The following is an 11,926-nucleotide window of genomic DNA, read 5'->3' as shown; positions in this document are numbered from 1 at the left end:
GGGGCTGGGAGCGGGGATGAATAAAGAGAGCAAGTCAGGGCGATTTATATAGGAGTGGGAGAAGAAGAAAGGAAGAGAAGGAGAAATGAAAAGAAGGAGATGGGTCACACCCCTTCTCTCATTTTCCTTTTTTCTCCGAGTGTGCCGCGTTCATTCAGTCGTATTTATTGAGCGCTCTCGGTGTGTAGAGCACTGTATAAGCCCTTGGGAGAGCACAGTAGAATGATAAGCGGACACATTCCCTGCCCACAGTGAACTTACGGTCTGGCCATTCGTTTCCATTTGCTTCTATCCGGCCCAGCGTTTAGTACCGTGCCTGGCACATATTCATTCATTCAATCGTATCTGTTCAGCACTTACTGTGTGCAAAGCACTGTACTAAGGGCTTGGGAGAATTCGATATAACAACAAACAGACAAATTCCTGCCCACATCAAGCTCGCAGTGTAGAGTAAGTGCAAAACAAATGCCATAATTACTATTATCAGACTGTAAACTCATTTTGGGCAGGAAATGTGTCTGCTGTTATTGTCCGTCTCCCCCGATTAGACCGTAAGCCCATCAAAGGGCAGGGACTGTCTCTATCTGTTACCGATTTGTCCATTCCAAGCGCTTAGTACAGTGCTCTGTACGTAGTAAGCGCTCAATAAATACTATTGAATGAATGTTGCATTGTACTCTCACAAGCGCTTAGTACAGTGCCTTGCACACAACATTATTACCGAGTGCCATCGAGTAGTTTCCGATTCATAGCGACTCTATGGATATATTTTCTCCAGAATGCACTGTCTCCTGCCATAATCCGCAACCTTTCTAATGGTTCTTCCTTTATCTTTGTTATGGTTTCTATCCATCTAGCTGCTGTTCTGTCTCTTCCACATTTTCCCCGGACTGTTCCTAGCATTAATGTCTTCTCCAGAGAATTAGTCCTCCTGATGATGTGTCTAAAATATGCTCATCTAAATCGAGTAATGTGGCCTTCCAAAGACCACTCTGGCTTAATTTGCTCCAAAATCCATTGTTTGTTTTTCGGTCAATCAATAGAATTCGGCAAAAGCTTTTTTCAACACCACATTTCCAAAGAATCCATGCTCTTTCTATCCTGTTAGCACCTAGTAAGTGCTCAATAGAGAGCTCGTGGGTTCTAATCCCGGGTCCGCCACTTGTCAGCCGTGTGACTTTGGGCAAGTCACTTCACATCTCTGGGCCTCAGTTCCCTCATCTGTAAAATGGGGATTAAGACTGTGAGCCCCATGTGGAATCTGATTACCCTGTATCTACAATAGCGCTTAGAACAGTGCTTGGAACATAGTAAGTGCTTAACAAATACCATCGTGATTATTATTATTCCTTTCTGATCTCCCATCCTCCTGTCTCTCCCCACTTCAGTCTATACTTCACTCTGCTGCCGGGATTATCTTTCTGCAGAAACGCTCTGGGCAGGTCACTCCCCTCCTCAAAAACCTCCAGTGGTTGCCTATCAACCTTTGCATGAAGCAAAAACTCCTCACTCTTGGCTTCCAAGCTGTCCATCCCCTTGCCCCCTCCTACCTCTCCTCCCTTCTCTCTTTCTCCTGCCCACCCCGCACGCTCCGCTCCTCTGCCGCCCACCTCCTCGCCGTCCCCCGTTCACGCCTAGCCCGCCGTCGACCCCCGGGTCACGTCCTCCCTCTGTCCCGGAACGCCCTCCCTCCTCACCTCCGCCAAACTGACTCTGTTCCCCTCTTCAAAGCCCTACTGAGAGCTCCCCTCCTCCAGGAGGCCTTCCCACACTAAGCCCTCTCTTTCCCTCCACCCCTCCTCCCCTCCCCATAGCCCCGACTCCCTCCTTCTGCTCTACCCCCTTCCCCTCCCCACAGCCCTCGAGAAGCAGCGTGGCTCAGTGGAAAGTGCCTGGACTGCGGAGTCAGAGGTCACGGGTTCGACTCCCGGCTCTGCCACTTGTCAGCTGGGTGACTGTGGGCAAGTCACTTAACTTCTCTGTGCCTCAGTTCCCTCACCTGTAAAGTGGGAATTAAAAGTGCATGAGCCCCACGTGGGACAACCTGATTCCCCTGTATCTCCCCCAGCGCTTAGAACAGTGCTTGGCACCTAGTAAGCGCTTAACAAATACCAACATTATTATTATTATTATTTTTATATTTGTACATATTTGTTGCTCTATTTATTTTATTAATGATGTGCATTTATCTAAGGTTCTATTTATTTTGTTGGTAGTGATGCCTGTCTACTTGTACTTACTTGTTTTGTTTGTTGTCTGTCTCCCCCTTCTAGACAGGGAGCCCGCTGTTGGGTAAGGATTGTCTCTATTGCTGAAGTGTACTTCCCAAGTGCTTAGTACAGCACTCTGCGCGCAGTAAGCGTTCAATAAATACGGCTGAATTGACCTTTGGGCCGTCCAGACTGTGAGCCTGTTGTAGGGCAGGGGTTGTCTCTCGCTATTGCTGAATTGTACATTCCAAGCGCTTAGGACAGTGCTGTGCACATTATCCTGATGATGTTGTCTTGTTTTTGTTTTGTTCTGTTTGGCTTTGCTGTCTGTCTCCCCCGTTTAGACGGCGAGCCCGTCACTGGGCAGGGAGGTGTCTCTATCTGTTGCCGAAATGTACATTCCAAGCGCTTAGAAGCCGCGTGGCTCAGTGGCAAGAGCCTGGGCTTGGAAGCCAGAGGTCAGCTGTGTGACTTTGGGCAAGTCACTTCACTTCTCTGTGCCTCAGTGACCTCATCTATAAAAGGGGCATTAAGACCGTGAGCCCCACGTGGGACAACCCGATCACCTCGTATCCCCCCCCCCCCGCCCAGCGCTTAGAACAGTGCTTTGCACAAGCGCTTAACAAATACCATCATTATTAGTAGTAGTAGTAGTGTAGTGCTTGACACATAGTAAGTGCTCAATAAACACTATTGGATGGATGAATGAATGAAGCGCTCAATAAAGACGATTGACTGAATGAATTTTATGAATGAATGAATTACATCATGAATGAATTAATGCACCAGTGAATGAATGATTTGTATGGATGAATGAATTGTAGGAATGAATTAATTGTAAGAATGAATTGTACGAATGAATTGTATGAATGAATGAATGAATTGCACAATGAATTGTACGAATGAATGGATGAATTAATTGTACAATGAATGAATGGTGCGAATGAATGAATTGTATGGATGAATGGATTGCGTGAATGAATGAATTGTACAAATGAATTAATGTATGAATTAATGAAGGAGGGATGCTAATGAATGAATGGTATGAATGAATGAATTATACGAATGAATGAATTATACGAATGAATGAATGGCACAAATGAATGAATGGCACAAATGAATGAATGAATGAATGAATGAATGGTACGAATGAATGAAACAAAACTGTGAGCCCCACGTGGGACAACGTGATTCCCTTGCATCAGCGTGGCTCAGTGGAAAGAGCCCGGGCTTTGGAGTCAGAGGTCATGAGTTCAAATCCCGGCTCTGCCACTTGCCAGCTGTGTGACTGTGGGCAAGTCGCTTCACTTCTCTGTGCCTCAGTTACCTCATCTGTAAAATGGGGATGAAGTCTGTGAGCCCCACGTGGGACAACCTGATTCCCCTGTGTCTACCCCAGCGCTTAGAACAGTGCTCTGCACATAGTAAGCGCTTAACAAATACCATCATTATTATTATTATTATCCTCCCAGCGCTTAGAACAGTCCTTTGCACATAGTAAGCGCTTAACAAATACCACCATTATTATCATTATTACTACGAATGAATGAAGGAATGGTACAAATGAATGAATGGCACGAACGAAGGAATGAATGGCACGAATGAAGGAATGAATGAATGGCACGATGAAGGGAGGAAGGAAGGAAGGAAGGAAGGAAGGAAGGAAGGAAGGAAGGAAGGAAGGAAGGAAGGAAGGAAGGAAGGAAGGAAGGAATGGTACGAATGATGAATGGTACGAATGAATGAGTGAATTGCATGGCTGAATGAATGAACGAATGAACGAATGAGTGACTGCAGTGATTCTGGGTTGCAGGCGGGCGGGCGGGGGGAGGCAGAGCGGGCGGCGCCCCTCCGCCCGGCTCCGTGGATCGCGCCCCCTGGCGGGCGGCCGGGCGGCCGGGCGGCCGGGCGGCCGGGCCCCCAGCCAAAGCGTCCCGGCGTCGCCCGGGACAACCGTCCGTCCCCTCCAATCAGAGGGCGCGGCTGTTGAGGTCATCCGGGAGGGACCAATGGGAGCGCGAATCCTCGGGGGAGGGCGGGATTAGGGGGCGCCTGGCAGCCAATGGGAGGGCGGCCGCCGTCGGCGCGGGGAGGGGGCTCCGCGCCCGGGACATGCCGGTAAGAGGGGTCGGGGGCGGACGCCGCCCCTCCTCCCCCCTCCGCCCCTCCCCCCCCTCCCCTGCAACCTAAACCCTGCGCTGTGGGCTGGGAATGCGTCCCTTATATTCATAAATTGTCCTCTCCCCAGCGTTTAGTGCAGTGCTGGGCACCCACCGAGCGCTCAGCAACTCCCATCCATCAGCACCTACGTCCAGAGCTCTAATTTTCTTTCTCTTAATGTCCTTCTCCCCCCTCCAGATTGTAGATGATTGTTAAATCGTCCTCTCCCCAGCGTTTAGTGCAGTGCTGGGCACCCACTGAGCGCTCAGTAACTCCCATCCGTCAGCACCTATGTCCGGAGCTGGAATTTTATTTCCCTTAATGTCCTTCTCCCCCTCTAGATTGTAGATTGTTAAAGCGTCCTCTCCCCAACGTTTAGTACAGTGCTCATCATCCAATAAGCGCTCAATAACTCCGATTGACCAGCACCTCCGTCCATAGCTGGAATTTTATTTCTGTTAATGTCTGTCTCCCCCTCCAGATTGTAAACAATAATAATAAAAATGATGGTATTCGTTAAGCGCTCAATGTGCGCCAAGCGCTGTTCTAAGCGCTGGGTAGAAACAATAATAACGTTGGCATCTGTTAAGCGCTTACTATGTGCAGAGCACTGTTCTAAGCGCTGGGGTAGACACAGGGGAATCGGGTTGTCCCACGTGGGGCTCACAGTCTTCATCCCCATTTTACAGATGAGGGAACTGAGGCCCAGAGAAGTGAAGTGACTCGCCCACAGTCACACAGGTGACAAGTGGCAGAGCCGGGATTCGAACCCGTGACCTCTGACTCCAAAGCCCGTCCTCTTTCCATTGAGCCACGCGTTGTCCCACGGGGGGCTCACAGTCTTCATCCCCATTTTCCAGATGAGGCAACGGGGGCACAGAGAAGTGAAGTGACTTGCCCAAAGTCACCCGGCTGCCAAGCGGCAGAGCCGGGATTAGAACCCACGACCTCTGACTCCCAAGCCCGGGCTCTTCCCACTGAGCCACGCTGCTTCTCGGCTGCTAAACTCGTTGTGGGCAGAGAACGTGTTTCTTGTTATGTTTTCCTCTCCCAAGCGTTTAGCACAGTACCCTGCACCCAGTAAGAGCTCAATAAATACGATGGACGGACCTCTTCCCCAACACTTATGTCCATATCCGTAATTTATTTCTGTTAATGTCTGTCTCCCCCTCTAGATTGTAACCTCGTAGTAGGCAGGGAATGTGTCTGTAGTTACTTTGTACTCTCCCGAGCTCTCGGTACAGTGCTCTGCACCCAGTAAGCGCTCAATAAATACGATTGACTGACTGAGCTCTCCCCCAGCACTTATGTCCATATATGCAATTTATTTTTATTAACATCTGTCTCCCACTCTAAACTGTAAGCTCGTCGTGGGCTCGGAGCGTGTGTTTATTATTCGTGGCTCAGTGGAAAGAGCCTGGGCTGCGGAGTCAGAGGTCACGGGTTCGACTCCCGGCTCTGCCACTTGTCAGCTGTGGGACCGTGGGAGAGTCGCTTCACTTCTCCGGGCCTCAGTTCCCTCATCTGTAAAATGGGGATTAACTGTGAGCCTCACGTGGGACGACTTGACTACCCTGTGTCTCCCCCAGCGCTTAGGACAGTGCTCTGCACATAGTAAGCGCTTAACAAATACCAACATTATCATTCCTTCGTTTGTTCATTCAATAGTATTTATTGAGCACTTCCTACTACTGATAATAATGATGTTGGTATTTGTTAAGCGCTTACTATGTGCAGAGCACTGTTCTAAGCACTGGGGTAGCTACAGGGTAATGAGGCTGTCCCACGTGAGGCTCGCAGTCTTCATCCCCATTTTACAGATGAGGTCACTGAGGCACAGAGAAGTGAAGTGACTTGCCCACGGTCACACAGCTGACCAGGGGCAGAGCCGGGATGTGCAGAGCACTGTACTAAGCGCTTGGAATCCCACCACCTCCCCCTGCCTGTAATTTATTTGAACATTTATCCCTCCTGGTGGGCAGAGAACTTGTCTATCAAATCAGGTCATGGGTTTGAACCCCGGCTCTGCCACTTGTCAGCTGTGTGACTTTGGGCAAGTCACTTAACTTCTCGGTGCCTCAGTTCCCTCATCTGTAAAATGGGGATGAAGACTGTGAGCCCCACGTGGGACAACCTGATTCCCCTCTGTCTACCCCAGCGCTTAGAACAGTGCTCGGCACATAGTAAGCGCTTAACAGATACCCACCTCATTATTATTATTATTAACCTCAGGATTAATATAGCTCTTCCAACTAATTGAACATTTTAGCCTCCCACCCGTCCCCCAGATTCAAAGGAATCGGCATTCTTTTTTATTCCAGGAGAGTGGGCCGACCAAATTAGATCCCAGAAGATGAACCGAGTCCCCTTGAGTTCTTAAACTGAAGACACCCCACCTCCCTTTAATTACCGTTAATGACGAAGCTCCTCCATCACTCCTCTTTCCGTAAGTGATGAAACTCCCCCCTTGTTTTCTTCACCTTCGCAGCGTTCGCCGGGGCGAGAGACGCCCCCAAGGATCCTCGAAGTTACCGTCTGAGCGTGTCTACCAAATGAGGCCTTCTCTCCAGGACCAGGAACGCGGGCGAGGCCCCGGCAACACCATCCCCGGACGGAAAATCAGAGCGCCGATTAGCTGAGTGGCTCCCCGGGATGGTAGAGTGAGTCGGTGGGCAAAAGGGATGGGGTGTTTGGAGTTGGAACCCTGCAGTGCCCTGCGAGTCTGCACTTTATTAATAATAATAATAATGATTACAGTTCTTGTTAAGCACGTACTATGCACTATACTATATACTATAGTACGTGCTAAGCGCGCACTAGGCACTAATAATGTTGGTATCTGTTAAGAGCTTACTATGTGCCGAGCACCGTTCTAAGCGCTGGGGTAGACACAGGGGAATCAGGTTGTCCCACGTGGGGCTCACGGTCTTAATCCCCATTTTACAGATGAGGGAACTGAGGCGCAGAGAAGTGAAGTGACTCGCCCACAGTCACCCAGCCGACAAGTGGCAGAGCTGGGATTCGAACTCATGAGCCCTGACTCCAAAGCCCGTGCTCTTTCCACTGAGCCACGCTGCTTCTCCGGGCTAAGCACGTACTATGCACTATACTATAGTACGTGCTATAATAATAATGATAACGTTGGTATTTGTTAAGCGCTTACTATGTGCAAAGCACCGTTCTAAGCGCTGGGGGAGATACAGGGTCATCAGGTTGGCCCACGTGAGGCTTCCAGTCTTCATCCCCATTTGACAGATGAGGTCACTGAGGCACAGAGAAGTGAAGTGACTATAGTACTGTAGCACGTACTATAGAGAAGCAGCGCGGCTAGTGGAAAGAGCCCGGGCTTGGGAGTCAGCGGTCACGGGTTCGAAATCCGGATCCTCCACTTGCCAGCTGGGTGACTGTGGGCAAGTCACTTCGCTTCTCTGGGCCTCGGTGACCTCATCTGGAAAATGGGGATTAACTGTGAGCCTCACGTGGCCCAACCTGATGACCCTGTATCTCCCCCAGCGCTTAGAACAGTGCTCCGCACATAGTAAGTGCTTAACAAATACCAACATTATTATTATTATTATTATTAGGTGCCAAGCACTATTCTAAGCACTGGGGACAAGTTAATCACTTTCTGACCATGGACTAGATCTGTATATCCGGCAAAGGGGAATCAGGTACCTGAGCATGCCCCCATCTTCCTTAATAATAATAATTTTGTTACTTGATAAACTCTTACTATGTGCCAAGCAGTATTCTTAAGTCCCAGAGTAGATACCAGTTAATCAGTTTGGACACAGTCCCTGTCCCACATGGGGCTCACAATCTCCATCCCCTGAGGCAACTGAGGCACAGAGAAGTGAAGCGACTTGCCTGAGGTCACACAGCAGACGTGGTAGAGCCAGGACTAGGACCCAGTTGATGACGTTGGTGTTTGTTAAGCGCTTACTAGGTGCCGAGCACTGTTCTAAGCGCTGGGGGAGATACAGGGTCATCAGGTTGGCCCACGTGAGGCTCACAGTCTTCACCCCCCTTTTATAGAGAAGCAGCGTGGCTCAGTGGAAGGAGAAACTGAGAAACTGAATGTGCCTCAGTTCCCTCATCTGTAAAATGGGGATTAAGACTGTGAGCCTCTCGTGGGACAACCTGATCTCCCCCGGCGCTTAGAATAGTGCTCTGCACATAGTAAGTGCTTAACGAATCCCAACATTATTATTATTATTATTATTATTATTACAGATGAGGGAACTGAGGCCCAGAGAAGCGAAGTGACTTGTCACAGAGCCGGAATTCGAACCCATGACCTCTGCCTACCGAGCCCGGGCTCTTTCCACTGAGCCACCCTGCTTCCTTCCCTCCAAAGGTTCTCCCGGCGGTAGAGCCCAGCTGCTGCTGTGGCTCCTGACTCCCCCCTCCACCGGTCCGAGGCGGACATTTCCCTGAGATGCTGCAGGACTATCTGGCCTTCGAAGGAGAGGAGCCAGAGGCCGGTGAGTCCGACGAGAAAGAGGATGCGTTCCCAGAAGAAGCAAGAGAAGAAGCGGGGTTGGCCGTGGTTTCCGTGCTTGAGGATCCAGAGCGGGTGGAGAGGCCCCAGGATGACGCCCAGCCCAGAAGGAAGAAGAGGAGAAAAAGGTTAGAACCAGAGTTGGGAGGTGGGAGGCCGGGCTCTGTTTTGGATGGGTTGGAATTGGACAAAAGGCCATGGGGGGGTGGGGAGGGGAGGTATAATAATGTTGGTATTTGTTAAGCGCTTACTATGCGCCGGGCACTGTTCTAAGCACTGGCTCATCAGGTCGTCCCACGTGAGGCTCACCGGTAATCCCCATTTTCCAGACGAGGTAACTGAGGCCCAGAGAAGTGCAGTGACTCGCCCACAGTCCCACAGCTGACAAGGGGCGGAGCCGGGAGTCGAAGCCGTGACCTCGGACTCCGAAGCCCGGGCTCTTTCCACTGAGCCACGCTGCTTCCCTAAGAGATCATCGGGTCCCAAGTGGTGTTTAGTACAGTGCTAAGCACTCAGTACAGTGCTCTGCACACAGTAAGCGCTCAATAAATACGAGTGAATGAATGTATGAAGTGGAGCTCCGACTAAGTTGGCGGTAAAACAAGTATTGAATCCCCATTTGCAGTTGAGGAAACTGAGGCAGAGAACGGTAAAATGACTTGCCCAAGGTCACAGAGCAGGCAAGTCTGGAGGCCAGTCTGCCCCTCCCATCTGCCCGGGCCCTGGGGCAAAATTCCCACCTCAATACACGGGTGCTCCGAACTTCCCCCCAGGACTCGTTTTTGCTCGGATCCTCAAAAATTTGGATCACCCGGAAAAGGCAGGCCCTTGTCCACTTCAGTTCCGTGTTCCTAATTATTGTTCTGGACTCTCCGCCCTGTCCTCACTGAGTCTAAACCTAATAATAATAATAATAGTCTTTGGAGAGAAGCAGCGTGGCTCAGTGGAAAGAGCCCGGGCTTGGGAGTCAGATGTCATGGGTTCGAATCCCGGCTCTTCGACTTGTCAGCTGTGTGACTGTGGGCAGGTCACTTCACTTCTCTGTGCCTCAGTTACCTCATGGGGATTAACCGTGAGCCTCACGTGGGACAACCTGAGGACCCTGTATCTCCCTCAGCGCTTAGAACAGTGCTCTGCGTATAGTAAGCGCTTAACAAATACCAACATTATTATTAGGTGCTTACTATGTGTCAAGCACTGTTCTAAACCTCCCCCCACATCCCAGGCAGAGCCTGTTGACCAAGTCCAAGAAGGAGAGGGGATCTGTCCTCCTGCTGACCCCCTGACGCGGGACTGCCTACCGCTGGCTTGCTGGCTCCTGTCTTGTTCCTTGTCTTATGCTAAGTAGAGAAGCAGCGTGGCTCAGTGGAAAGAGCCCGGGCTTGGGAGTCAGAGGTCATGAGTTCGAATCCCTTCTCTGCCACTTGTCAGCTTTGTGTCTCTGGGCAAGTCACTTCACTTCTCTGGGCCTCAGTGACCTCATCTGTAAAAATGGGGTTGAAGACTGTGAGCCTCACGTGGGACCACCTGATGACCCTGTATCTCCCCCAGCGCTTAGAACAGCGCTCTGCACATAGTAAGCGCTTAACAGATACCAACATTATTATTATTACTGTGCCATCGAGTCACCCACAGCGACACCATGGACGCGTCTCTCCCAGAACGCCCTACCTCTTTTTGCAATCGTTCTGATGGTGGATCCGTAGAGTTTTCTCGGTAAAAATCCGGAAGCGGTTGACCATCGCTTCCTTCCACACAGTCAACTCGAGTCTCCGCCCTCGACTCTCTCCCGTGCCGCTGCTGCCAGCACGGGGGAGTTTTGACTTGTAGCAGATGGTCTTCCACTCGCTAGCCACTGGCCACGCTAGGAATGGAATGGGTGGGCCTCTGCTGGACTCCTCCTCCTCCCGTAGTCGAGACTGGTGGAGGACTGGAAACTCTCCAGGTGCGACTCATTTGTATATATTTTAATTACCCTATTTATTTTGTTAATGAGGTGTACATCCCCTTGATTCTATTTATCATTTTTGTCCTTCTATCTCCCCCGATTAGACTGTAAGTCCGTCAGTGGGCAGGGATTGTCTCTATCTGTTGCCGAATTGTCCATTCCAAGCGCTTAGTACGGTGTTCTGCACATAGGAAGCGCTCAATAAATACTATCGAATGAATGAATGACCCTGAGAGCCGTCTTGCTGTTCTTTTTTTTTTATATATATATATATCTCTTGCCCAGATCAGTGATCAACCTTTCCAGCTGCCGGTATGAGAGCGGTGAGTTCCAAGAAATCCAAAGTGGGGCCACTGGGAGAGGGGGGAGAGAAGCCTCTGGTGCTTGAGTACAAAAGACATCCCCCTCCCCGAACCCTCCGCGCCCCTGCTCGGAGTTGGGCGGCGTTGGGACGGGGGGCGACTCGCCCTCGCGCCTTTGAACTCTGACCCCTGTCCCGCTTCTCCGGCCCACCCGCTGCTGGGACCCCGGGTCTCCGACTCAGTGCGGCGAGCTGCCCAACGGGTCGGCCTGCGAGAGGGCGGAGAGCGCGAAGAGTGGACTCTCTACTGGACGGACTTCTCGGTCTCCCTGGATCGGGTGATGGAGATGAAAGGCTACCAGGTCAGTGGAGCTGGACCATAGTAATGATAATAATAACTGTGGTATTCGATCAGCGCTTACTAGGTGTCAGACACTTTTCTGAGTACGCTCGCAATCTAAGTAGAAAGGAGAACAGGTATTGAATCCCCGTTTCACCGAGGAGGAAACTGAGACACCGTAACTGAGACTATTATGATAATGATAATCGAGGTATTCGTTAAGTGCTTACTGGGTGGCAGGCACTGTACTAAGTCCTGGGGTGAATACAAGCAAAATGGGTTGGTCCCAGTCCCTGTCCCACATGGGGCTCACGGTCTGAATCCCCATTTTCCAGATGAGGGAACTGAGGCCCAGTGAAGTGACTTGCCCAGGGTCACACAGCAGATGAATGGCGGAGCTGAGAGTAGAACCCAGGCCCTTCGGAGACCCAGGCCCGTGCTTTATCCGAGAGGTGGGAGCGAGGTG

General features: G+C 50.6%; 1 protein-coding gene across 1 annotated transcript in view; it reads left to right on the top strand.

Moving 5' to 3' along the window:
* Positions 1-4,296: 4,296 nt before the first annotated feature.
* The window catches only part of TTLL6 (tubulin tyrosine ligase like 6), a 32,771-nt gene continuing 25,141 nt past the window's right edge, over positions 4,297-11,926 (top strand). The window contains exons 1-5 of the mRNA XM_029074622.1: positions 4,297-4,328; positions 6,859-7,030; positions 8,728-8,999; positions 11,105-11,142; positions 11,364-11,482. Of these exons, the coding sequence (XP_028930455.1) occupies positions 8,809-8,999; positions 11,105-11,142; positions 11,364-11,482 (348 nt within the window). The 5' untranslated portion in view covers positions 4,297-4,328; positions 6,859-7,030; positions 8,728-8,808. The remainder of the gene's footprint in view (positions 4,329-6,858; positions 7,031-8,727; positions 9,000-11,104; positions 11,143-11,363; positions 11,483-11,926) is intronic.

Source organism: Ornithorhynchus anatinus, chromosome 11, assembly GCF_004115215.2.
Source record: "Ornithorhynchus anatinus isolate Pmale09 chromosome 11, mOrnAna1.pri.v4, whole genome shotgun sequence".
NCBI classification, from domain to species: domain Eukaryota; kingdom Metazoa; phylum Chordata; class Mammalia; order Monotremata; family Ornithorhynchidae; genus Ornithorhynchus; species Ornithorhynchus anatinus.
Note: the sequence above shows the minus strand (reverse complement) of the source record. Positions and strands in the feature narration are given on the sequence as shown.